The sequence below is a fragment of the Psittacula echo genome (genome assembly GCF_963264785.1).
Source record: "Psittacula echo genome assembly, chromosome: 16".
In the NCBI taxonomy this organism is placed as follows: domain Eukaryota; kingdom Metazoa; phylum Chordata; class Aves; order Psittaciformes; family Psittacidae; genus Psittacula; species Psittacula echo.
The window spans coordinates 10,848,588-10,874,847 of NC_137752.1; the positions used below are offsets into that span (position 1 = coordinate 10,848,588).

Consider the following 26,260-nt stretch of genomic DNA (forward strand, 5'->3'; position numbering starts at 1 on the left):
ATGCCAGGATGGGACAGCCACTCTGTGCGCTCGTTGGCTTGGCAGCATCACTGTTTTTTGTGGGGTTGTCTCTACATGCCAGGTGGGACAGATAACATAAAACTTGAAACCAGCAATGCAGCCTGCACAGAGAGATGAGGAGCACAGGGCAGCGCGATGCTGTTTCTGCCAAGCTCCAGGAGCAGAGCTCAGGGGATATTGGGACCCTGTTACTGCCCCGGTCCCAACAGGAATGGCACAAACTGGGGATGAGGGTCTGGGAAATCCCATGTGTGGGTCATGTTGCTGCTGGGGCCATGCCCAGGCTATGGCAGGAGTGCTACGTCCCTGTCTGTCGAGCAACTGTGGCTCCTGGCTGCGAGTGCTCAGTTTGTCTGATCTCAGCTGCAGCCTTGGGCAGAGCTGTGCACAGCCAAAACATCCATCCCTCCTCGTCACAGCCACATACCTGTGTTCCTCTGGGGTGAGCTCACTTTTGAACCTCCTCTGTACCCTCATCCAGACATACCCTGGACCAGCCTCACATCTCTAGGGTTTGTTTTCTAACCCTTGATTCCTCCTTGGAGCACAAGCATCCCAGCTGGCTGCAGGACAGCGGGTCTCAGTGGAGTTGTGCCTCCAATGCCAACAGCTCCAGGGATGCACCACAGACACCCCAGTGATGCTGATCACCGTGTCCAGCCGGGATCTCAGGTTATCATCCTAGCATTCCTGCAAGGGGTTCCCCCCACCCCAAGCCAAGGCAGACACCTTTGCAAAACCCAAGCAGCCAATCTCCAGCCCCATGCTCTGGGCAGAGACCTGAGACTTTGGCACGATGCCGGATGGGACCTGCTGCCCGGGCTCCCGCTGCCCGACATATGTTGACTCTTCCTTGCTCATTCTCTGAGGAGGGATTCCCATGGCTGGTGTCCTGCCACGTGCCTGGGCTTGGTCCCAGTCAACGGTGCTCACAGCAGGGGCCGCGTTAGAGCATCCGCGGGGCCCTGGCTGGCTGTCAGCGGCTCCTGCACTTCCGAGGTTTGCTGGAGCGCTGGCTGGAGCTGCAGCGTGCTGGGAACGCCGGGCTGGGCTTCGACAGGGGCTGCTCCCTGCCCGTGGTGCCCGCTGCCGCTGCGGCTGCCCACGACGGTGCAGGCAGAGGGGGGTGACAGCATAGCCATGGGGACAACGCTCTGCAGCCTTGTCATCTGCCTCCAGCAGAATAGACAGCTTAACATTCCCTTTCTTCCTTGATTTTCTTGGTTTCTCACTACCGCCAGCTGTCTGGGATTTTAATTCCAAAGGAAAGAGCCTGCATTTTCTTTGCTCTCTGATTTGCTCCAGCTCTGTACTTGTTAGTGCTTCTCAATTTTAACGTGGACCTTTGGGACCGCAAGTGCTCTGGGTGATGGTGCTGGCAGAACTGGGGCAAGTGCCCATGGTGGGGCCAGTAACCACATCTTTAACCTGCTGTATTTTGCTGTGCAGGAGAGTGGAGGGTTGCTGGGATGAGACCATTTTAGTGCCCCACAGAAAAGGGACCTTTCTGCCCCAGGAAGCATCACCTGCAAATCCTGAGTCCAGCATATTCTGCAGAGAGAGCTGGGAAGGTGCGTGCGGCTGGAGTGGGCTCTGGGACAGAGGTTCCTGTGCCTGGGTGGAGATGTTCCCAGGGCAGCACCATTATCTGGAGGGCCTGGTATTGGGACCACAGGGAGTGGGGCATGGAAATCCCTAACTCCTCCTGATAAACCTTCTGGTTTATCAGAAACTGCCACCTACGTCGTGGGGAATAGGTTTCATCAATGTTCATGCCATGGGTGTGGAGGTTTAATCAAAGTTCGAGCACGGTTCTGCTGCTGGGTCAAGTCCCATCTCCTACTTCATGCTCCCCTGGTACTTACAGGAGTTTGCATCTTGACCAAGTTGGTTGGGTTTCTTTTAGGACCATCACCCTTTGCTCACGTCCTGCAGGTCTGGATGGATCCAGACCATTGGATTCCAGTTAATGGCATGCAGCTTTCCCAACAGGCCTCCTCAAAAAGCAGCTCCAAAGGCCATTTGGTTGCTCCAGCCTGAACAGCTTCTGGGGAAGGTGCAAAGCTGCCCACAGGGCTTGAGCTCAGGCAATTCCAATTAAAGACATTGTAATCAGCAATGTCAGGGATGTCTGGGAGGAAGCTGTCAAGGGAATACTAAGATTCCCATCTTTCTTCATCTCCTACTCAAGAGCGGACACCTTTCTAGGAGTAACAGAGTCATCATCCAATTAATTGGGCTGAATGCACAGGTAATGGGGGAACCTCTATCCAGTGCTAGGCAAAAGAAGGAAGAGCAAAAGGCTGTGGAGAGCTCTGGCACAGCAGACCCTCTGGTCTCACCTCCTGAAGTCTCCAGGATGTGGATGCCATCCATGTGCCATGTCCGCTGGTGGAGCTGGCTGATCACCATTCTAGGTTGGAGGCAAGAGACCAGCTCCTGGCAGCTCCGATCTGTGCACAGCAGCAGCCACGTGTGTAATTTTCTCTGTGTTTTTTGAGGAACTCAAGAGCCAGCCCAGGTGAAGAGCAGCAGAGCCCTGAGCAAAAGCCACCATGAATGGGAAGATTTGCACTGACACTCATCCAGAAATTAAAGTTCTGGTGCTATTTCATAGTGAAATACTGTACTCACAGGCATCCCCCTGTTTTTCTCGAGGTCTTTAACCTAGCTAGAGTGGGAAGCTATGGAGATGGTGGAACACTGCCCAGCGAGCTGGAGAGGATGGCTCTGTACCCATTCACATGGAGAGCATTGAGAAATTTAGGGATAGAGCAGGAACCCCCCCACTACCTCCCCTGCCCAAGCTGCTGACTGCTGGAACAGCATCTCTTCTGCCAGGCAAAGCAGTCTGCCATAAAAAGCTAACCCGATGCAAGATCTCACTACCCAATGACTCCCTCACTAAAGTGTCCAAGCACACAAATGTGCTGCCAAAAGCCAGGGAGCCTGAGGGACCTACAGCATGAACTGGAGTCCTTGCAAAACCAGGCAGGTGGGTTTTGTCTGACCTCTACTCCCTTGTGGAGACTGTGTGCAAGCAAAGCATCTTCCCCAACCTCCACCATGGGAAAACCCCCTCCAGCAGCATGACCTTCTCTCCAGCAAAACATTCCTTCGAAGGGATTTTTGCCCAGGCCTGAAGCACCAATGGAAGCATCAACTCCAGGAGCAAGAAAATGGCCTTCATCTTCAGCACACCTCTGGGAAGATGAGCTCTGCAGGCAGCTCCCAGCTCTTAGCCCTGCGGACAGATCCTCAGGGCAGCAGATCAAACCCTCCTTCACCCCATCCATGTGATGGCAGGTGCCAGGTAACATCACGAGCTGGGTTTTTCCCCACCTACAGCCTAACTGAATGTTCCAATTGAGCAACCCTCCCAGGGCCTTGGTGAGAGGGCAGGAGAAGTGGGGTGAGAAATCCTCTGTCAGCTTCAACCCACTGAGGCTTTCCGGGGGGGTCAAAACAAGAGGCTCCAGAGTGATGGAGAGCCCCACAAGAGCTCCTTGGCACCCTGGGCTGCATCCTGCCTGGTCCCAGGAGCTGAATATGTCCCATGTGAGGAAGTGGTCCCCATTTAATCCCTAAATCTTCCTCTGCTATGGGTAAAGCTTCACTCCCACAGACTCTTTTGCTCTCCTGTGGTGGTGTATAGCAGTGCAGAGCAGTGCTTTCCAAATGGCTTTGATTGCATGCCCTTTATCAGTGAATAGCTTCTGAGCATGCACCCCTGATATATGTACATTTATTCATAAAATCTATACATGCACATTATAAAACATACACAGTAATAGACATTTTAAGAAGACAAGATAAAAATTAAATAAATACCACTTCTAATATGATTTTATTTGATCCTATTTATTAATGGTACCAAAAATACTTTCTTCCTGAACCCTAGCATTTTTTTGCTAGAGCACATGCACCCTGCTTCGGAGACCACTGCAGGTAGGTCTCACAAAAGGGAGAGATGTTGCTTTTATCCCTAGTGATGCTACTGGTCATGGTGTTGTCTCTCCCATCAGTGTCACGAGTTGCTGAAGGCTGAGCATGAAGCACACTCAGGATTCTGGTGCCTGACCCTTTCCTGCCACAGGGATTCTCCATCCTCTTCCCCTGCCTGTCACCTCCAGAGGTGCATAACAGGTACTAAAGTAGCTACAACCGGCAAGAGCAGTCATGAAGTCAGAGGTTTCCCTGTCAGTGGGGAGAGCAGAGGTTTGGCAGATAGCCCTGGCTCACCGTGTCCTGGAGCCCTTCCCCCAGGAAGGTATGTGAAATTCCTGTTGTATTTCCAAAGGAACTGCTGATTTTGTAGGTGTTCTAAAAACTGGGCTCCCCAACTGGTCCTGTCTTGTTCGTGTGCTCTGGGAGGACAATAGCCTCACCTTAGTGGGATAACGCACGTTGGGTTCCTACTGGGAAATCGTTGGCTCTACCAGGGATGGGGCTATTTCCAATCACAGAAACCCATAATTTCTGCTAGGTGGGTGCCTTATGGAGTCTTACTTGTAAAGAAATCCCAACTCAGCATTCAGCCAGGTCTGTTTGCTGTGCCTCAAGGTGTATCTTCCTGCACCCACTGAGCAGTGGTCACAGCATCTTTTCACCCCATCTGTGTCCCCCCCCCTTTTTTTTACAGCCCCCAAGTAACACTTTCCTGGCTCCATGTGCTGCTGAGAGCCCCTGAACCCTCTTGAAGGCACATCATGAACCAGATTAATCCCCTCTTCCACTCAAGCTCCTGCCTTATCGCCACCATTTTGCACATGGAAGTAGCTCTCCATACCCAGGCTTAACTTTGACTCCTGAAACAACAAAGATCAATCCCCTGACAGTGGTTTTCTTACTTATACATAATTTATTGCATTAAGGGAGAGACATCCGGCTCTGCAGTGTCTGCAGGTCCAGCCCAGACAAGATTATTCACCACTTAACAGGAGATACAAGCAGCCCAGCATTACTGCTGTGCTCTGCACAGTGATCCACCTTGGAAAGGGCTCGACTGAGGCATAAAAGCTGTTTCCAGAAAGTCTGGCAAAGCCCTGGTGTAGGTAAATGATTAAAAAAATAAGGCTTACCAAGGGCACCATCCCGTACAGGGCAGTGTGTGAGCAGCCAGCACAGCTCCTCTATGGGGCAATGACTATTCCTTAGGAAACAAGTTCTCAGAATCAGTTCCTGGGAGAACTCCGTGTCCAAGCAATTAGCAATGTTATAACATCCCCTCATGGTCTGTTCAGGTCTCCAGAGGATGTTGTGCCCCATCTTTCTGCAACCGGTCCAAGAGGGTGAAGACTTCTGCAGTGCTCCATGCTGGAAGGACAGTACCTGGGTCCTGGGATGGGGTGGGAAACAGCTCATTCCCGGTGGGCTTTCTGAAGCTGGCACTGTGAGCTCAGCCTGGCTGTGCAAACACACACACAACGGGAGGCAATGCTGTGAATTGGGTACCCAGCCGCTGTGTCCCATCGGTCCATAATGGGTCTGAGCCTTGGATATGTTGGTGAGAGAGGGCGAGGAGCTGTCAGTTTTGCTCCCCCACCACCACCAGACGCCTTCATGTGTGTTGGGTCACCGAGAACTGCATCCCTGCCTCGGGGAGCGTGGAGGTCGCTCAGTGGCAATGCCTGAACCCTTGGTGGACATCTGTAACCTCCCCCTGCACAGGGCTTTCCTGATGGCATCCTTGACCTCGCTGTTTCTCAAGCTGTAGATGATGGGGTTGAGCATGGGGGTCACAGCAGCATACAGCAGGGCCAGGACCTTGTCCATCTCCTTGGAGGCGCTGGAGTGAGGCACCAGGTATGCCACAGCCCCAGTGCCAAAGAACAGGGACACCACAGTCAGGTGGGAGGTGCAGGTAGCAAAGGCCTTCTGCATCCCCACTCCCCTCTGAAGGACAGCCCTGATGATGTGAGCGTATGACACAAGAGTGAGGAGGAAGGAGCCCATCGCAATAGTCCCAGCCAGAGCATACAAGGTGGCCTTGTTGAGGAGGGCATTGGGGCTGCAGGATGCCTGCAGCAGGAAGGGCATCTCGCAGAACAAGTGGTCGATGACGTTGGAGCCACAGAAGGGCAGGCGGGCTGTGAGGAAGGCCTGGATCAGAGATGAGAGGGAGCCACTCAGCCATGAAATGGCCACTAAGCAGTGGCACATCCTGCTGCTCATGAGCATGGGGTAGTGGAAGGGGTGGCAAATGGACAGGTACCGGTCATAGGCCATGGCAGCCAGAAGCAGACACTCAGAGCCCCCGAAGCAAAGGAAGAAGTAGATCTGTGTGATGCAGCCCACAAAGGAGATGGTCTTCTGCTGTGAGAAGGAGTCTCCAAGGATCTTAGGGAGGGTAACGGAGGAGTAGCAGATGTCCAGGAAGGAGAGGTGGCCCAGGAAGAAATACATGGGGGATTGCAGGTGGGTGTCCAACCAGACAAGGGTCAAAATAAGCAGGTTCCCCAGCACTGTCATCAGGTAAATGAGCGAGAAGAACAGACAGAGGGTCACCTGTGCTCTGTAGGCACTGGAGAATCCCAGCAGAAGGAACGTGGTGGGGCTGCTGAGATTTCCCTGCTGCAGAGACTCGGGGCTCATCTACAGGGAGAGCAGGAGGTAAGGACAGATAGAACAAGGGTGAGTGCTCTCCTCTATCAGGGGGCATCCCCAGCTCTGGGCTCTGCTCTGTGGTGGGCTGAAGCTGTGCCTGTGCCCCGCACTGCTCTCACCTTGCCGAGGGCTCGGGGGTGTATGGCGGTGGGGGCTGGTGTCAGCCCATGGGGGTTCAATCCTCCAGGCAGCCCCAACCCCAACCCCGTGTCACTTGAAGGACACCAGAATGAGCTGGAACGTCACCACCTTGCTCAAAAAGGATCCCAGGAGCTGTCAAATGAGAGCAGTGCCTCTCACCCCTCCAGGTTACCTGGGCTGCAATGGGAGGCTGTTCTGAAGATCCCACAAAATGTGACAGGTTGGACCTGCCTGAACAGAAGCTGTAGTTCCTGGGAGCACACTGTGTTTACATCATTAGTGAAGGTACAGCAAGATCTCCTGCTTTACCTTATCCATCACAGACTGTGACAGCAGAGCTCAAAAAATAGACATCTTTAACCAATACAGACAAAGAAAGTGCCTGTTTGCAAATCCTGCACTGGAGATGTGTGACCCCACTGGAACACTGGGTCCAGCTCTGCGGCAGCAGCACAAGAGGGACGTGGAGCTGTTGGAGCGAGGCCAGAGGAGGCCATGGAGATGCTGTGAGGGCTGGAGCAGCTCTGCTCTGGAGCCAGGCTGAGAGAGCTGGGCTGGGGCAGCCTGGAGAAGAGAAGGCTCCTGAACGGGAGACCTTAGAGCAGCTCCAGTGCCTAAAGGGGCTGCAGGAAACCTGGAGAGGGGCTTGGGACAAGGGCCTGTAGGGACAGGCCAAGGGGAATGGCTTGAACCTGCCAGAGGGGAGACTGAGATGAGCTCTTAGGCAGAAGCTCTTCCCTGTGAGGGTGCTGAGGCGCTGGCCCAGGGTGCCCAGAGAAGCTGTGGCTGCCCCATCCCTGGCAGTGTTCAAGGCCAGGTTGGACACAGGCGCTTGGAGCAAGCTGCTCCAGTGGAAGGGGTCCCTGCCCGTGGCAGGGGTTGGAGCTGGAGGAGCTTTAAGGTCCCTCCAACCCAAGCCATTTCATGACTAGTATGATTCTAATCCCCATGTTCACACCTAGAGAACAATGCAAGTGCAGGACCTCTGAGAGTCTGAGACATCATAGGAGGACAGAAAGGCAACTGAAGGTGACCATGTTGTTCTAACCGGCTTGAGGGTGGCAAGGAAAAGCAGAGACACTGGCCTGCAGGAAGAAGAAAAGACTCTGAATCTAATGAGAAACTGGAGCTTCAGGATAAATGGAGATGAGACACAGAAGATTCTGAGTGTGAACCTAAAACTACTGAATGCACAGAAAGAGCACTGAGGAGATGATCAGATTTGTGCAAGCTGCAAGAGGCTGTTGGAGCGCCTGCAGGTCCTTCCAGAGGGAAGTGTGGGAGCATCTTCACCAGGAGTGGAGAGGAGGTGGGTGCCAAGCTGAGGAGACTTGAGCATCCTCAAGTGACATTGCCAGCTACCTCCAAGAGGAACAAGGACAACCCCACCATGCTGGGGTTGTCCTTCACAGTGCAGAGATGCCGGGATGGGCTGTGGATTTGTCCTGGTGCCCAGCAGCTGGGGTGGGGTGTTAGCAGGGAGGGAGAGAGCAGCAGGTAGCCAAGTCTGGGTGCCACAGCAGGGGCTGGGGTGCTCGAGGTGCTGGGTGCCTCCATGGACACTCTCCTCTTAACATAAGGAGGCAGCGGGATGGGAGAAGCCTTCAGGGATCTGATGCCAGGCTTTGAACCACAAAGAGAATGGATGTCAAGGAGAGGCATGTCCTGTCCCTGCTGGTTTGGGTTGTATTGGAAGAGCAGGAGCTGGTAAACAAGGGCATAACCACAGAGAGAAGGGAAAGACTGGTAGGGATAAGAGCAGCTGGAGAGTGTGTAGCAGAAGGTTGGTGTCTCCTCTGGCTCAGGAAGAGCAGATGGTCCATAGCAAACAAACAACTGTGGCCTCATGCAAAGCTATGGGGGAACTCCATAGGTACCAGAAGTATGGGGGAACTCAAATTACTATGTGGGCCCCCCCCACGGCAGCAGATGTTCCCCAAAGTCAGAGAAATAGCTCTGAGCAGAGTAATGGAAGTGATAAGAGGAGAGAGTAAGCGCAGGAAGTGAGGAGGAAGGGTAGGACAGCACAAGACGCTGAAAGGCACCATCAAAATGTCTTCATGGATCTAAATTGCCTTGGGAAGGAGTGAGGGGAAGGTCTGGGAGCCTGTCACACATTCCCAGCCAGACTGAGGGGAGGGCAAAGCTCCAGGGGAGAAATTAATCCAGGAAGAGTAACTCTTTGGAGGGGTGATGGTAAATAAATCACAGCCTCATCTGTAATGGTCATTCCAGATCTCCCTGGATATGATACCTCACGTGGCTCCTCACCAGGTCACTGCAGAAAGTGATGAGGTTTTCTTGTACCTGCTCCTGACAAAGAGGCTGTTTTTAGAAGAGCTGTCTGAGAAAATAGCTTCAGCTCGAGTAGGGATGAGTCAATGCCATTCTGCAGAAATGGCAAGATCAATAGGAACAGATTGGTGACTGTGGCTGTGAACAAGCACAAATCAGGACATGGGAGGAGGGCTGGTTACTGCAGCTGGGCATACCGGGGATGTTGAGCCTGCAAACGTAGGAAAGAGCTGGCATTTCGTGAAAGAAGAGGTGCAAAACCCAGCTAAAAACTCCCTTTTGAGCACAAGGCAGAGGCTGCTGGAGAGGGGCTGCTCCCTCTGCAAACAGGGAACACACAGACACCAAGGAGAATGTTTGGCAAGAGTGGAAAGCCTGAAAGGAAAGAAGAGAGCCTGAGAAGTGGTAAGGGCAGCCTGCACTGAAGATAGAGGAGTGCAGGGAGCCTGTGGGAATGGCTTGCAGTGTGACACATACACCTTCAGCCATGCAGATGAAGGTCAGGCAGCCCCGCAGCGCCCAGTGCCTTGGGAGCCGCGTGTCCCCACTCCCAGTTGCCCAGGAGGACAATGACAGTTTATGGCAAAGGGAGGGTGTCTGGTGGCAACAGGAGGGCACAGGGCCAGCAGCGTTAAGGAGGGAGGAGAGTCTCCAGAGCTCTGCTGCGTGTCAGAATGGGTGCAGGACGGGAGCACTGCTGCACCTGAATCCATGAAGGATGAACAGTGCTTGCCCTGCAGAGTCTCTGTGATGGGGCTCTATTCGTTGGGAGAAGAGGCGCCCAGCACCAGGCATTTGCAAGGCTTTAGGGGAAAGAAAAAGAAAGAAAACTGGGTGTGCACAGGAGCTCTGGGACTGTGGAGCAGTCTGCCTGCCCACAGCATCCTTAGCTGGAGACCCCGTGGTCTGGTCAGCCCGGGGCGGTGCTGAGCTGTGAGTGTGGCACAGGATGCCAAACTGCCCATGGGAAGAGCAGGAAAGTTTCCAGCCATGGGGGAAAATTCTGATGCTGTGGAGCATTAGTGAGACCCTGCCCGGTGGTGCTCAGGGAGAGGGAGCCCACTCGAGGAGGAGGAAGCAGAGCCAGGCTGGCTGGAGAAGTGAGAGTCCATTGCAGAGGACATGGTCAGCCTGGAGAAGCAAAGCCAAGCAGGGAGGCGGCTGTGGCATCAAGGAGCAGAGCCCTTCACTCAAGCATGATGCTGTGGGTAATGCTGGCAGAGGTGAGCCTGCAAAAGCCAGCAGCTTAAACCCAACTCCAAACATTACTTTGACCCAGGAATCTTCTCCTTAGATCTAATGCACCAGGGTTTAGACAAGGAGCTGTGGTCTCACATCATACCTTATCAAGGAGATTTGGGGTCCAAAGTGCTCACATCAAGGGGCAAAGGTAGGAGCGGCTTTGGTTCCTAACTCTCTTTGTCTTTTCCCTTTACCTAAAATAAACCTGCTTGAAGTATAAGTAGGTGTTCACAGAGCCTTTGCATTGGTTTAATGAAGCAGAGGTGGAAAATGACACGCCTGGTTCACTTGGAAGACATCACAAAGGCTCCTGGGGTGGACACCCACTCTCATCTCTCCCCTATGCCCCATGGCCTCCCCAGAACTGGGCACAAACCAAGACTCTGGTGTCCCCAGGGCACTGTCACAGTTGGGCTCCCAGAGAACCGGCTGGGTTTCTGTGGCACCAGTGGCCTCACTGGGAGTTCGAGGGTGCAGGAGGGAAGAGGCACAGAGACTGTGTCCATGCCAGCAATGGCCTCTAGCCATGGAAGCCAGGGAAGGAGGAGATGTCAGAGGTGTGTGACTGGGGCGCAAGTGGCTTCATTTCATTTCTGATCACTGCAGAGGTTTGCAATTCCATCTGTTGATGTGATAGTCATTAGCTGGGTGATCAGCCAGTCATTGGAAGTGTCTGTTTGCCTTTCTGATAATTAAACTGCATCTGATTTGCGATCAGATCTAATCTGAGACAAGCGAGCTGGAGGTAGGTGGGTGCAGCTTGCGCAAAGCTCAGGCCAACAGCACAGTCCCTGTGTTTGTCCAGCTGGATCCTGGAGGACTGGGAGCACCGGCGGGACACCAGCTGTGGCACAGGCAGACAGGGACACTGCAGCCCCGTGTCTGCAGCAGGGGCAGGGCTCCCGTGCTGCCAGGGCTGACCTGAGGTGCTGTGAGACATGAGCTGGGCACCCAGGGACTCCCCCGGCTGCTGGGCCAGGAGGGGGACAATGAGGACACCCACGTCTGCAGGTCACAGGAGTGGGGCACAGAGCAGGGCAGGGCAGAGCTGGCCTCGGCAAACCCTGCCATGGGGCTGGCTTCTTCCCCCCTCAGTCTCAGAGCTGTCCTGGCCTCAGCACTGACCCGGTGCTGATGCTGGGACACCAGTGACACAGCTTACCTTGGGCAGATGCTTCCTCTCTTCACACAAGGTGTGTCTGGCAGCTCCAGTGGTCTGGGACACCAGGGTGATTTCAGTGTGCTCCTGGCAGGCACCTGGGAACAGCTCCCCTGTTACAGCATGGTCTGTAATTGCCACACACAGCCCCTTGGGCACAGTTCTTTGGGATGCTGTGGGAGCAGGGAAGCGCACTGCAAGGGAATACACTGGGTCCTGTGTCCCACCATGAACACTCCCTCGAGGGCTGCTCCAGCAGCATCCCCATGAAGAAGCCCCCAAAACCCACAGGGGCCAGGACTGAGGGACAGGTCTGAAGCTGACTTTGAACTTATCATCTAGAGACACCAGAGGGGTGGTGCTGTGGTGGAGCTGGAGGCGCATGGTGGGCTCTGCAGCCAGAGGAGCTCAGAGACACCCTTAAGCAGGAGCCTGGATTCAGGAATATGTTAGAGTTTGACTTTTCAGCCTCTGCTTTCATTTCCTAGCTTGTTTTTCCCTCTCCTGCCCTCTGGAGAGACCCCCCCTGCAGTTCTGATCCAGCTCTGGGGCAGCAGCACAAGAGGGACGTGGAGCTGTTGGAGCGAGTGCAGAGGAGGCCATGGAGATGCTGCGAGGGCTGGAGCAGCTCTGCTCTGGAGCCAGGCTGAGAGAGCTGGGCTGGGGCAGCCTGGAGAAGAGAAGGCTCCTGAAGGGGAGACCTGAGAGCAGCTCCAGTGCCTAAAGGGGCTGCAGGAAAGCTGGAGAGGGGCTTGGGACAAGGGCCTGTAGGGACAGGCCAAGGGGAATGGCTTGAACCTGCCAGAGGGGAGACTGAGCTGAGCTCTTAGGCAGAAGCTCTTCCCTGTGAGGGTGCTGAGGCGCTGGCCCAGGGTGCCCAGAGAAGCTGTGGCTGCCCCATCCCTGGCAGTGTTCAAGGCCAGGTTGGACACAGGGGCTTGGAGCAAGCTGCTCCAGTGGAAGGGGTCCCTGCCCGTGCCAGGGGTTGGAGCTGGAGGAGCTTTAAGGTCCTTTCTAAAACAAACCAATCTGTGACTCTGTGATTCTATTACTTTTGCAACCAAACATGTACCTTCTGGCTTTGCTGGATAACCTTGGTTTCTTCCACACAAGTTCCTCTAGATTTAGAAGTTACTTAAGGAGCTCTGGCAAGTGTGAGGTGTACTGCTTCTCTGAACCGCTGCTTGGAGAGTTTCCCCCTCTGAGAAATTTGGGAATCTGGAAGGGAAGTTTTCCCCCAGATGTATCAATCTGCAAAGGTCATGGTGGGGCCTGAGAGCACCCACATCTCTGGGGAGGTGACAGTGATGGAGATGCTGGCCAGAAACAGGAGCACCTCTCCCTGATGCAGCACTTCTCCCCTGGTTGAGCCGCTCCAGCTCAAACCCTCTTCTCACTTTCAGTGCACACAAGTGCATTTGGAGGCTAAAGCTTCCTTTCTTCTCTGTCAGCATCGCAGCCCTGGCTTCTCCCCGCGCCGCCCGCAGGGGATGGCTGCAGGGCAGCAGAGGGAGGGCTGAGAGCACACCAACAGCACACACATCAGGACTGGGCACCTTCCAAGTGCTGGCCGCAGTTACTGGTGGTCAGTAACGAATGTTTTCTATGGGTGTTTGATGCTGCACTGGCCTCATTCAGCTGGTTCCATGTTATCAGTCCCATCTGCACAACCCATGGCTCAGGGAGCCATGGGAGGGTTTTGGCTGGAAGGCATCTCAAAGGTCTTTGGCTCTGCCCCTGCTCAGAGCAGGGCCAGCTTTAAAATTAGGTCTGGTTGCTCAGGGACTTGTCCAAGGACACCTTCAGGGATGGGAGTTTCTCAGCCACGTTTCTGGGTGTGCTGTAGTGCGGGATCACCCTCATGATGAAGAACTTCCTCCTTTTGCTTTACTGGAGTTTGCCATGTTGCAGCTCATGCCCATTGCCCTTCGCCACTGAGCACTGCAGTAAGAGTGAGACTGCATCTTCTCCAGACCTCCTCCTGAGGTGGCTGCTCACAGCAGCCAGATTCCTCCTTCACCTTCCCTTCCAAAGGCTGGACTATCCTGCTTCTCTGAGCCTCTCCTTGTACGCGCTGTGCCGCAGGCCCTGACCAGCTCGGTGTCCCACACTGCACTCTTTGCCATTTCTCAGGTCATTTCTTGTACTGGGGAGCCCTTCACTGGACCCAGTTCTCCCAACATGGTCTCTCAAGTGCTCCCTCAGGCTGATGTCTGCCCTTCACTGAGCCAGACCACAGCTGACCTTGCTGCAGAGGCATTCTGCTGAGCAGTGTTCTGCTTGCTGCCTGCTGGACATGCAGGGCTCCTCCAGCATTGCTGCCATTCCCTGCAGGCCCAGTCTGCCCCATTCTGTGGGGTAAGCCCAGTCCAGTGGCAGGACTTTGCATTTGCCTTGGCTGAACATCAGGAGGTTTGTGCTGCCTGACTCTGGAGGCTGATGGGGCCTCTCTGAACGGCAGATCCAGCATGACAACATGTCCCCAAAGCTTGAACATTGTCACTGAGGTTGGGCATTGCTGAGGCTGATGCATCTTCATATATTTCAGGATATGATGAGCTTGGCAGCTTGGGAAGTCCCCAGTCACATTGCTTCCCACCTTTGTAGAATCACATTTAGGTCGGAAGGGACCTTAAAGCTCACCCAGCTCCAACCCCTGCCACGGGCAGGGACCCCTTCCACTGGAGCAGCTTGCTCCAAGCCCCTGTGTCCAACCTGGCCTTGAGCACTGCCAGGGATGGGGCAGCCACAGCTTCTCTGGGCACCCTGTGCCAGCGCCTCAGCACCCTCACAGGGAAGAGCTTCTGCCTAAGAGCTCATCTCAGTCTCCCCTCTGGCAGGTTAAAGCCATTCCCCTTGGCCTGTCCCTACAGGCCCTTGTCCCAAGCCCCTCTCCAGCTTTCCTGCAGCCCCTTTAGGCACTGGAGCTGCTCTCAGGTCTCCCCTTCAGGAGCCTTCTCTTCTCCAGGCTGCCCCAGCCCAGCTCTCTCAGCCTGGCTCCAGAGCAGAGCTGCTCCAGCCCTCGCAGCATCTCCATGGCCTCCTCTGCACTCTCTCCAACAGCTCCACGTCCCTCTTGTGCTGCTGCCGCAGAGCTGGATCAGGACTGCAGGGGAGTCTCTCAGAGTCCCTCCCTCATCCTGCTGGTCACGCTCCTTTTGCTTCAGCTCAACCAGACAATCCCTGTCAGCCACTCATGAAGCCAGGGTATAAAACCATGTCCTGAGATGATCCACGTTGAAAATACTCCACATTTTCAACAGGTTTCAACACATGGAGGAAGCAGGAACACTCAAAGCCATTTGTGTTTTGGGTGCCTCATGACACTGTGGCCCGTGGGGCACCTTCTGTCCCAGCAGCACTGAGGTTTTTTCCTCACTTTTAATGGGTCTCAGTTGTGTCATTAAAAGTTTCTGAACTTCTGCAGTGTCAGCTCTCGAAGGGGCTCCAGGGGGTTGCTGTGCCACGCCTGGGACAGGAGCTATATTTGCCCCTTCCCAAAGCAGGGAGCAAAGCCAGTGTTTATTTGTCTGTGGGGCTCAGAGCAGCACAGAGGTGTCTCAAAGCCGCAATTGGCACTTGAGAGGTGACTCACTGCTGGCCTGGGGGAGCTCAGGTAGTTTATGTTTGTGCCATTGAGAGCCGACGCTCAGCACCCCAATCCCAGCGAGGGGCTGCCCTGATGCGGAGGTGAGGGAAGGCTCAGCTGGGTTAGCACCCACCAGGTCCCATGGGAACCCCATGGTCTCACTCTACACCATTCAAGACAGATGGACAAGACCTGATGACTTGGAAGACTGCCACTGTGGTGCTGGCACCCATCACATGCAAAGGGACCTCTGGGAGCCTCTAACATATGGTCACTCCAGGCAGGTTGGATGGGCACTGGGTTTTGGGATGGCCAAGAGCCCACAGATCATGAGCAGCAAGTGGCACCTGGCTCCTGGGCTGAAGTCAAAACACCATTCTCCTGACAGCCAGTGCTATGCTGAAAACCAGAAATGATCCAATACAGTTCCATTTAATTTTTAAAAGGGGAAAAAATGTAAAGTCAAGAAGATTAAGTATCACATATGGCACAGAGATTGTCTGGGAAGACCAGCTTAGCTTCCCTCTGAGCACTTAAGGTGGTATTAGCAAATACAAACCCTAAACAACATTCCAAAGAGAAAGTCTAAATGGAAGTCAGCACAATTCAATCATTTGAAATAAGGTGATCAGAAATAAAATAGAAGTTCTAAACTTGTTGAACCTGTCTCCACATCAGATGACCTCCGGTAACTGCAAGACAAACAATGAAGACACCAGAATTTGGTCCCTTGCTCCTCTACTTTGAGGAATATCAACTGCACTTATATATATTCCCTTTGTCAAAGGCACTGTGAGCAGGAATTTAACAGTAGAAGATGTTTGTCCAGTTTCCAGTCTAATTCAGAGTGAGTCTTCAAAGGAAATAAGCTGATAGAAGAGTGAAGAAACTGCACCCACCTCGGCTGAGGAGGAGCTTTGGTGGATCCCTGTCATGGTTTAAACTGAGCCACGCAGTCTCTCTCTCTCATTCCCCCCCTTCTTCCCCCCGGCTCCTGGAGGAATGGGGAGGAGAATCAAAAGAATGTAACTCCCATGGGTTGAGATAAGAGCAGCCTGGTAACTAAGGTATAACACAAACCACTACTGCTACCACCAGTAATAATAATGATAAGGGAAATAACAAGGGAAGAGAATACAACTGCTCACCACCCGCCGACCAATACCCAGCCCGACCCAAGCAGTGATCTGGCCTTTCTGGGTAACTGCTCCCAGTTTTACATCCCTGGGCATGACGTGCTGTGGTACGGAATACCTCTTTGGCTAGTTTGGGTCAGGTGCCCTCTCTCTGCTTCCTCTCGGCTTCCCCTCCTCTCTGGCAGAGCATGAAACTCAGAAAGTCCTTGGTCAGAGTAAACATTACTGAGCAGCAACTAAAAACATCGGTGTTATCAGCACTGTTCCCAGGCTGAAAGTCAAAAACACAGTGCTGCACCAGCTACTAAGAAGGAGAAAAAATGACTGCTACTGCTGAACACAGGACAATCCCAGCCTGGGTGATCTCTTTGGCAAACACCAGAAAAGGCCCTATCCGTACAAAGAGTATGTAATACAGAGGAGATGACATTTCCAGTCAACGTAAATCGGGTATGAAACTTCAGCTCTTCACTGCAGCAACTGCAGCATGTCACCTGCTGCTCAGACTCACCTTTTTGCTACCTCTAGTTTCACCAAAAGACTAGAAGCAAACATGCTGGCTTTGGAAGAGCCTGCCAGAGGCAGAGAGACTGCAGACAACTAGATGTGTGAGGCAGTGTGGGCAGATGCTCACAAAAGGTGTAGTAAAGGGCAGACCTGGTTTATGCGTGGACAAATTATGTCACAGAGGAGACTGAATCCAACTTCTGCAGAGGAACATCTCACCTCAGAAATACACTTTCTGGAGGATTCTAGGTATGGGTGTTGGACATCCCCAGGTCAGCTGGGAAGGGTCTTTATCAAAGTTTGCACGGGACAAGCTGCCATAGGCTAGAAAGGAAGTCTGGCATCACCAGTAAGCACCACAGCCATCAGCTGGGAGCCTCCAAACTGCTCCTCAATGTCGAAGTCTTGTCCAGCACCTCCCTTGCCCCAACACTCCTCCGCTGTCTCCAGCAGCCATTCAGGACCCAGGTGCCTGGGCTGATCTCTACTGCAGCAAGCCAGTCCCTGCCAGGCCTTCTCACCAGTGAGTGCCCACAGCACCCATCAGGGAGCCTATTGCTGCAGGATACCATCAGAAGGTGCCTCACCCCAGGAAGCCCTTAGAAACACTTGGAGAAGAAAAGTCCCATGTCAGGAAATATATAGTGACATCTGGCCAGGTTTGCTGGGGATAAAGGAGGGCAGGTACAACTCTCTTGTCACCCTGTCCCTCTGTGCTTCTTCAGGGGCTGCATGGTCTGATGAGCATTGGATGAGCAGCAGCTACAGGGACAGGCTTCATGGGTGGGGGCTGCAGTGGAGGACCCCCCTTGCACTGCACGGAGGGTCTCACACCCAGGGAACGGTCTGGAGTGGCAGCCTGTGTGCATCCCACTCCAATGGCAGCCTGTGCACATCCCGCTCCAATGGCAGCCTGTGTGCATCCCACTCCAATGGCAGCCTGTGCGCATCCCGCTCCAATGGCAGCCTGTGCGCATCCCGCTCCAATGGCAGCCTGTGCGCATCCCGCTCCAATGGCAGCCTGTGCGCATCCTGCTCCAGGGCACAAGGAGAGAACAGGCGGACAGAAAGGGAAGTGGAAATCGCCAGGGGCAGAGGAATGATCTCAGCACTGTCTGGGGTGCTGCCTGCACACAGCAGGGGAGGAAATGTTTGGCTGGAACATGATGTGGACACACTGGGACTCCCCATCACACAGTCCCTGGCAAAGGGAGCTGCTAGCAGCGGAGCGTTCTCATCTGCATCAACACACGTACCAAAACCAAGGCTCTGGGCAAAGCCTGGTGTGAGCCTGGTGTTCCTGGGAGGGCAGCAAACACTGAATTGTTCAGTACAAACTGCCAGGGAGAATTCCTGCTGGAAACACTGGGGTCTTTCCAAAGAGGGTGGAGATGACACTGGGATGGGAAATCCCAGTGATGCCCTTGCCCTGGGACGTTTCCAGCTCTCGCGGCCCACAAACTGGGAGATGCTGTTTCCCACATGGTTTTTCCCAGTCCATGGGAGGAGGTTCTGAGGTGCTCAGTTGCTGGGACAGCACCTTCCAGGGATATTTGCTACCATCACACAGCAGCAAGGCAAACCCTGGGCTGAACCGAATGCCCGGCTGGCTGTGCAGGGATGGGCAGGGTCCCTGTGGAAATGCCACCAGAGAGGAGTTTGAAGGAGTTTCGCTTTCCAGGAGAGGCACAACCTGCTTCATGTCCTACCAGACCTCACTTCCTACGAGCACTGTCCGAGCCCTGGAGATGAGCATGTGTGAGGGTGCAGGGCATCACTGGGGACACAGGTTACCCGGACGGGTTGTGGTTTCTCCTGTGTGGATTTGACGGTCTGAATGGATCAAGAAGGGAAGGATGGAGTGGGATTTCAGAAATAGAAATTCGGACAGCCTCTGGAAGCAGATGTCCACCACTGCAGGCAATCTGACTCCAGTGGAGGCTTTCTCTGCTCAGTGCCCAGGGCCTACAAGGATGCTGGGGACAAGGATCCCTTCATTAAGGACTGTAGTGATAGGACAAGGAGGAATGGGTTAAAACTTAAACAGGGGAAGTTTAGATTGGATATAAGGAAGAAATTCCTTACTGTAAGGGTGGTGAGGCACTGGAATGGGTTGCCCAGGGAGGTTGTGAATGCTCCATCCTTGGTGGTGTTCAAGGCCAGGTTGGATGAGGCCTTGGGTGCCATGGTTTAGGGTGAGGTGTCCCTGGCCATGGCAGGGGGGTTGGAACTGGATGATCTTAAGGTCCTTTCCAACCCTGACTATTCTGATTCTATGACAGAGACCATGCACAGCCTCACACCAGTCTGAAGGTTTGGGGCCAGAGAGTTCAGACACCCACCTTCCACCGACCCTGCAGCGCTGAGGGCCTGAGAGGTCTTCAGGCTGAGTCCTGCCCCTCCAGGGGAGCAGAGGCTGCCATTGCAGCAGGGTGAGCAAAGGGAAGGTCAGTTGGATGGTGGTGGTGGTTGCAGACCTCCAGCTCCAACTTTAGTTATGTGGCCAAGTCCCACAGCCTTTCTCCACGCAGCCCCTCGTGCCCATGGGATTCGCAGCCTCACGGCATCACATATTCGAGCTCTGCCTGGCCATGGTCCTGCCCCATGGGAGGCACCCAGGAGGAAAAATCCTTGTGGACTCTAAAACTGCCCTCACTTGGGTGAGCTCAGCCCAGGATGCTCCCCAGTGCAGACCTGGAGGCCAGCAGAAGGGACCACATGCCTGAGCATCCCGGGTTCTCCCCAGACAGTTACACCAAGCTCCGGGGTGAGTTGTTTATTTGGCAAGAAGGAGGGACTGAATGCTGGAGGAGCAGGGGATGTGTCACAGCCTTGACCACTGAGCTCAGAAGAGGGATGCAGAAGCTGTAGCCTGGAGCTTCAGAGTGTGGGTCTTGCATTGCTTGGCAGGAGCAGCCACCAGCCAGCCTGCACCTCCTGGAAAACAGCAGGAGAAGTGGTCTGAGTATTTGAGTGGGGAGGCCAACGGAGAAGGCCAAGCAGGGCTCCCCATCAGCATCAGCTTGTTCTATGCTAGTTGTCCCTGTTGGCTCTGCAGGGTGAGCCATCTCCAGCAATGGAGCCAGCCCTACAGCTGAGTCTGTGTCAGTGTGGTGGGACATCACGTGCCAGAGTGGGCCAACAACAAACCCAACCTCTGACCAGTTTTGCTGGTCCACAGCCCCAGGCCCCCTTGGCCAGATGCAGTCCTGGCCCTGGCTGCTGCAGGAGCTCTGCAGCTGTTTCTCCACTGACCGAGTGGTTTTGGTTCAAGTGCCCTTGCTCACCACCAGGCAGCTGCGCCCTGGGGGTCTCCACTGCGGAGCAGCTCCCAAGGGAACAGTCCTACCTGGGAGTCAGGCTCAAACATGTGGCTCCCAGAGTTCACGGTGACCCTTTCTGGAGCACCAAGGGGGCAGTTTCCAGCTGAGGACATTGCAAAACACCACGTTGACTGCAGCAACTCACCTACACCTCATTGAGGCTGCATTCGTCTGTGAAAATAAAGAGAAAGGCTGTGTCATGCCACAACATGCCAGGCCAGCGTGCCTCTGGCTACCAGGGGCAACGCTTCCTCCTGGCAGCTCAGACTGCAGAGCGGCGGCAGTGATGGACTGAGCCGCACGTCCTGGCTCAGCCACACCAGCCCCACACATGCGGGCAGCACTCACCCTGGGCGGGCAGCATGACAATCATGTCATTGGTGAAGCTCCTCTGCCTCGCGAGCTTCCTGAAGAGCACTGCCAGCCTGGGGCTCACCTCCCGGGTCTTGGCTAGGGGTGAGGACATGAGTTAGCTCCAGGCTGTGGCCTGTCCTCGCATCTCCTGGGCACCCAGGTGAGATGGGAGGGATGATGGTCCCCAGGGAAGGTTGGAGGCAGTGGGGAAGGTGCTGGAAAGGAGTGGTGGCCAGGGACATGAGACACCCATCCCAGGGGACAAGGCAAAGTAGAGGCCCTGGCACCAGCACAATGTCTCCTTTCTTGGTTTCCATCCCCACCCCCTGCAGCAGGACCCCCACTTTTTGCCCCATTTCCACAAGTGGCTGACTCAAGGCCATTGACTCCCCCTGGGTGCAGAAGCTGAGCCCAGCCTCCCCATCCATCCCCAGCTCACTGCCCCTTCCCCTGCCACACCGGCCCTGTCCTGCAGCCCACCCAGGGCAGGAGGGCAGTGCTGAGGAGGGGTCCCCGCGGGTCCCCTGGCTCCTGGCCTCCTCTTGGGACACCTCCAGGCTGCCCACCCTGCTCAGAGCACCACTGGTTACGCACTGTAGAGCCTCAGGGCGTGCAGGGTCTTCCCATCCTTCACTCTGGTGGCAAAGACCACTGCATATGTCTTGCCGTCCGTGTCCACCACCTGCGCTGTCTTATAGCCTCTGTCTGCAGAAGGACGTGCAGGAAAGGGAACAGTTAATCACCTCCTGGAATTCCCACCCTGCACAAAGGCTGTAGGAGTGTGATCCGGGATGCCAGGGGCTGGGCCCACCCAGTCTTCTCTGTGTCTCCCTCTCCTGGTTTATCCCCTTGCTGAGGCTCCTCTGAAAGCCTGGGGGAGCCGACAGACGGCTGCAGAGCAGAGGGACTGGGAAGGGACCACAGGAGGCTCTGGGGATGGTCGCTGCAGACAGCCGAGTAGCACAGATGGACTAACGCTGGGAAACCACTCCCGCTCCATCGCTTGGGAACAGCCACCCACAGCCCCTTTGCAGAATTAACCTGCTCCTCCCCAGGGTTTAAGCCTGTTCTGGACGTGTCTGATCCCAGAGGGAGAGAGCTGAGGGATCCGCCCGCTGATGGGACACCAGCCCTGGCACAGACCAGCCCTGGGGTGCAGCGGCTGCAGAGGGATGTCCCACCCAGGACCTCAGGAGGACCATGTCCCGGGGACAACTGGCTGCTGCACATGGGGACGATGCAAAGTGCCGCTGCCCCGGCCCCACTCACCAGAGCTGGAGTATTGACCCAGGACTCCTGTTGGCTTGTAGATTGACACCAGTCTCATACATTGCTCCGGGCTGCAAAGCAGTGGAGGATGCTTCATCTGGGGTTAAGTGACACCTCTTCCCTCCCCTGCAGATGTGGGCTTGGGGGTCTCCCCAAACATGGGACTTGCTGGTGTGGCCAGGGAAGGGATGGGGACAGAGCAATGGGTGCCTGGGCTGGCCTGAGGGGTGTCCTATGGGGTCACGCAGCCCTTCCCTTGCTCATCCTCTGAGCTTCTGGGATGAGGCTGGTCTTGCTGGGAGAGCTTTAATCATGGAGTCCCCCAGATCCTGCTGCATCCCTGCCGGGAGCAGCAGAGTTTCAGCTTTATGGTGGGACCGCTCCTGGCTGGTGCTGACCCCTGAGAAAAGGGTACCCACGATGCAGCTCTGCCGAGCCCCTGTTGTACACCAACAGGTCCTGCCTCACCCCACCCTGGTCTTTGGTGGGTGCTGGGCAGAGGCACCCGGGTGGAGTCCCACCAGCAGAGGTAAGGGGGGGTCAGTGAAGCCCATGGGGAAAGTGCTCTGCACTTACGTGGGAATGGCAAAGGAGACGTTGAGGTCACCATCCCCCAGGACCTCGATGGACGTCATCGCCATCTTCAGCAGATCCTTCTTTTGGAGGTAGCTCTCGTTGTCAGTGGCCATAGCCGTGATGTGCCATTTCCCTGCAATCTGGCAGCGGGAGCAGGCTGTGAGCCTGGAGGAGCAGGCAGGGGCTGTTCCCTCCACGGGGACTGAGCCCAGACACCCTCAGGCCATGGGACACTCACAACCCCTCTGGGCTCAAGGGACTGCGTGACCACCCTCACCTCGGTGGGACAGCAGAGCCAGGGGATGTCCCCAGCACAAAGCCACCTCTGCAGTCCCCACCCTGTGAGCGGTGGCCACGCTCCCTCCTGCCCTTCCCAGGATGCTGCAGTCACCTTGCTCATGTCCAGCTCCGCAGCACCGAGGTCCTCAGCCCCCACGCGCAGCAGGCAGAGCAGTGCCAGCCCCAGGCTCAGCCCCATGGTCCTCATCTCGCCGCAGCCTCCTCTGGGTTCGCCAGCGGGATGGGGAGCGGTGCCGGGGCTGCTGAATTTATAGCACCGGGCTCTCCTCCCCTCCACACACCCCGGAGCTAGGGTTGGCTGGGGCAGACGGTTTCCAAGGGCTGAAGTCGCTCCAGAGTAAACAGCCTCGCAGCAGAGGGGAAGTGCCCAAAGGGCACCCGGAGCGGCTGAGCAGCGTATTGCAGGAACTCTTGCACCACATCAGTGCTGAAACTCAGGATTTCCCCGATGTGCTTGGTTGTGAAAAGGACAAAGTTGGTTGTGAAAGAGCAAAAAGAGCATTTGTTTACCAGCAGGATGGTGGAAGGCTGCTGGGAAGAGTGGGGACGCCCTTCCCGGCACTGGCCCCAAGCAGCGCTGTCACCAGTGACCTGTCACCAAGGAGCTCAGTGACCCATCCCTCTGGCGAGGCTGGATCTGCCCAAGGGCTGCCGCTGGGATCGTGCCCAAGCCCAGGCAGCTGTACACCACTGATGTTCTGACCCTGCGGTGCTACACAGCTCACCCACCTCTGTGAGTGCACCTCTGCACATTCAGGGTCTGCAAAGCAGGATGCACCCGGAGCAGGGATGGCAGAAGAAGGGGTTCATGTCACTGTCAGAGTGTGTCCCTCCTTCCCAGAGGGTGATGTCCCCCGTGCCCTGGCTCTGGTTCTACCGTGGCCAGTGGGCAGATGGGGGGAGCCAGGGGGATGGGAACACACATGGGAGGTCCCTGTCCTGCTGTGCATTTACCCTGGGCAGTCATGGGGCAGCCCCAGTCCTGCTGGGGGGCTTCAACTGGGTGTCCTGGGGATGAGCTGCCTACCTGGAGCCAGAGCCCTGCAGGCAGGGATGGGCAGCCCAAGTGCTTAACGCTGCCTGCCCAGACCTGCTGCATGAACCCCTGTGCATCTCAGCTCAGTCCTCCCCTGCCCACATCCCCAGCACTGCCCCCTGCATCTTCCCCATCCTCTGCTCCCCCTCCTCACCACACCGGGCACAGCAAACAGCACAGCAAATGAACCCCAGCTCCCCTGGGGTGCTGAGAGGAAGGGGTGGACCCAGGAGCACGGGACTTGGGGTGCCTGGGGACCCCGGCAGCACCTCTGCTCCTGCAACCAAAAGCACCAAACTCTGTGGCAGATTCTGCACCTATTTATTTTGGAGGGTGAGGTGTGATCCTGGTGTGGGGCAGTGGAGGACAGGGAGGACAGGAAGGGGTATCATGGAGCGGGGAGCAGAGCCTGGCTTCCACCAGGGCTAGAGGAACCATAGCCCTGGCACCAGCCCCTTCAGCTGCAGGGAAGAATGACGATGGGTGAGTTAGAGCAGGCAGAAGTGAAGTGATGCAGATCCCCGAGGCAGGCAGGGAGTCTCTGGGGGGCTGTGAGTCCCTGTTCAGCCCTGGCCATGCCAGCAGGGACACCCGGCATCCCCTGGCCATGCTCACCTGACGGCTGCAGTGCACTGATCTGTTGAAAAGCAAAGAGAGGGGTGAGCACACCATGGGCAGTGTCCTGAACATCCCCATGCAGAGGGGCTGTGCGTGCACCCCCGCCCTGCCAGCACTTACCCGACTTGGGCAGCACAGCCAGCATGGCCTTGGTCAGCCCCATGGCAGGGATGAGCTCTTCAAACTTCTGCAGGAGCTGGGGGCTCACATCCTCCTCCCTCGCTGCAGCCAAACACCCAAAGCAGGGGCTGATCAGTGCAGGGGGACCCGGCAGCAAGCCCCACACTGGGGCTCTAGCTCCCGTAGGGCAGCGATGGGGCCCCAGGGAAGGGGAAAGGTGAAGCCATGGAGGTGCAGGGTGGACACCGGGCACCCCACAGCCACCCAGGGCTGGCAGCAAAGGGGCACAAGCCCCCTGGGATGAGGAACCCCCCAGCTGGGGGTGATATGAGGCGGCTGGTGGGGCTGGGGAGCTTCAGGTCAAACCACAGCCCATGGGGGATATCTTTGGTGCAAGGTTTAATCCACCCCAAATGAACTCCCTGGGTGGCAGCACGTGGGGTGCTGAGGCAGGGGGCCCTGGAATGCAGTGGGGAGCCCAGCCCCTGCTGCCCCCATGTCCCTCCGTGGGGAGCTGTGGGTGCCCATTCCCGCTCCTGATACCCACTGAGGAGCTGCAGCGCGGTGCTGGGCTGCCGCTCGCTGTGCTGGATCTCGTGCACGATGGCGTAGTGGCTGTAGTCTGTCTCCATCACACGCAGCTCTTTCTTCTCTTGTGCCGCTGAAAGACCACAGCAGTCAATGTGGCGCAGTCTGAGCACCTCCATGGCCCCTCCTGGGGCTCACGGCTCAGGGCCTGAGGGGGGTATGAAGGGAACCAGGGGACCCCCGTGGGATCCAGCAGATCCATGCCCCCACAGCAGTGCAGCCCCTGGCCCAGCCATGGGGCAGAGGAGCTGAACACCCCCTCTGTGCCAGGGTGTGGGTGGCTCTGCCCCGCCTGCCCACCCATACCTGTGTAGTGTCCTGCCTGACCGCTCCGCTGGAAGAGCAGCTCCAACCTCTGGCATCTGTCTGGCCTGGAGAGGGAAAATGGGAACGGCAAAAGGGGGCTGGACCCCACCTGGGAGGCCAGCAGATGGGGAGGGCTGGGAGGAACCCAGTGCTGTGGGGCAGCAGCAGGATGATCCTCGCCCAGCTGCATTGGTGGGGATGGAGCCCAAGTGGGACCCATCAAGCATGTTGGCACTCACAGGGGCCAGGCAAGCTTCATAGCCAGGTTCCCTTCTGGCGTGAAGCTGATGGTGACGATAGGTGACTTCATCCCATCCTTCATCTTCAGGTACACAGAGCAGTTGGAAGCAGCGGCTGAGAAATACCACTTCCCTGCGAACTGCAGAACATCACAGGGTTGGGAGAGGCATGGGGACCTGACACCTATGAGGGGAACCTGCCACCCTCTGCAGAAGATGTGACAGTCCAGTGCAGGAACCTGCCACCCGCTGTGCAGACCTAACCCGGGGACCTGGCACCCTCCTGCAAGCACGATACACAGGTCTGTGCTGGAAGGGTGAGAGCAGCGCCTGGCCTATGTTCCCTGGGGCAATCCCACACGTCTGGGGGCATCACAGTGCCGGGTGTTCATGCCCCTGCAGCGGGGCCACGGCTGGGTCTGGCCATCGCGGGCAGGCGCGGGGCAGGACAAACCCAGTGTGCACAGACACCCCCTCTCCTGGGAGCTGCCCTGGGGCGGGCTCGGGGCCGGGGGCTCCTCGGGGTGCCCGGGGACACAGCACGGGCTGGGGGCTCCCCCCGCCCTTCGTTACCTTCTGGGTGTCAAAGCCCGGCTGCACGGGCACCTCGGCCGCGGCGCGCAGCACGCAGAGCAGCGCCAGCGCCAGGCAGGGCAGCGCCGCCGTCATCCTCACCGAGGGCTGGGTGCGGGCAGGGGAGGCTGCTGGGACCCGTCTCCTCCCGCACCCACCTTTATACCCACACCGCTGGCAGCACTCTCCCGCTGCCTTTATGCAACAGGTTACTCAAGAGCAGGGATCGCTTGTACCCGTGTTAGGTGACAGCGCTGGCCCC

General features: G+C 56.2%; 3 protein-coding genes across 3 annotated transcripts; all 3 read right to left on the reverse strand.

The window, feature by feature from the left end:
* Nucleotides 1-5,595: 5,595 nt before the first annotated feature.
* Nucleotides 5,596-6,615, reverse strand: LOC308227731 (olfactory receptor 2A5-like; the record flags this gene model as incomplete). Its single annotated transcript, XM_080630551.1, has 1 exon — nt 5,596-6,615. The coding sequence occupies one exon, from the start codon at nt 6,613-6,615 to the stop codon at nt 5,596-5,598; it is 1,020 nt and encodes a 339-aa protein (XP_080486677.1).
* A 12,842-nt stretch (nt 6,616-19,457) lies between these two features.
* Nucleotides 19,458-22,762, reverse strand: LOC308227875 (extracellular fatty acid-binding protein-like). Its single transcript, XM_080630771.1, has 7 exons — nt 22,610-22,762; nt 22,219-22,358; nt 21,643-21,713; nt 20,968-21,078; nt 20,368-20,469; nt 20,165-20,190; nt 19,458-19,633 (listed from the first exon to the last, which is right to left on the reverse strand). The coding sequence occupies exons 1-6, from the start codon at nt 22,703-22,705 to the stop codon at nt 20,165-20,167; spliced, it is 546 nt and encodes a 181-aa protein (XP_080486897.1). The 5' UTR covers nt 22,706-22,762; the 3' UTR covers nt 19,458-19,633.
* Nucleotides 22,763-24,011: 1,249 nt separating this feature from the next.
* LOC308227732 (lipocalin-15-like) lies at nt 24,012-26,094 on the reverse strand (the record flags this gene model as incomplete). The annotated part of the gene is made up of 7 exons (XM_080630552.1): nt 24,012-24,015; nt 24,170-24,191; nt 24,293-24,394; nt 24,840-24,953; nt 25,187-25,251; nt 25,426-25,565; nt 25,999-26,094. The coding sequence occupies 7 exons, from the start codon at nt 26,092-26,094 to the stop codon at nt 24,012-24,014; spliced, it is 543 nt and encodes a 180-aa protein (XP_080486678.1).
* Nucleotides 26,095-26,260: the final 166 nt, after the last annotated feature.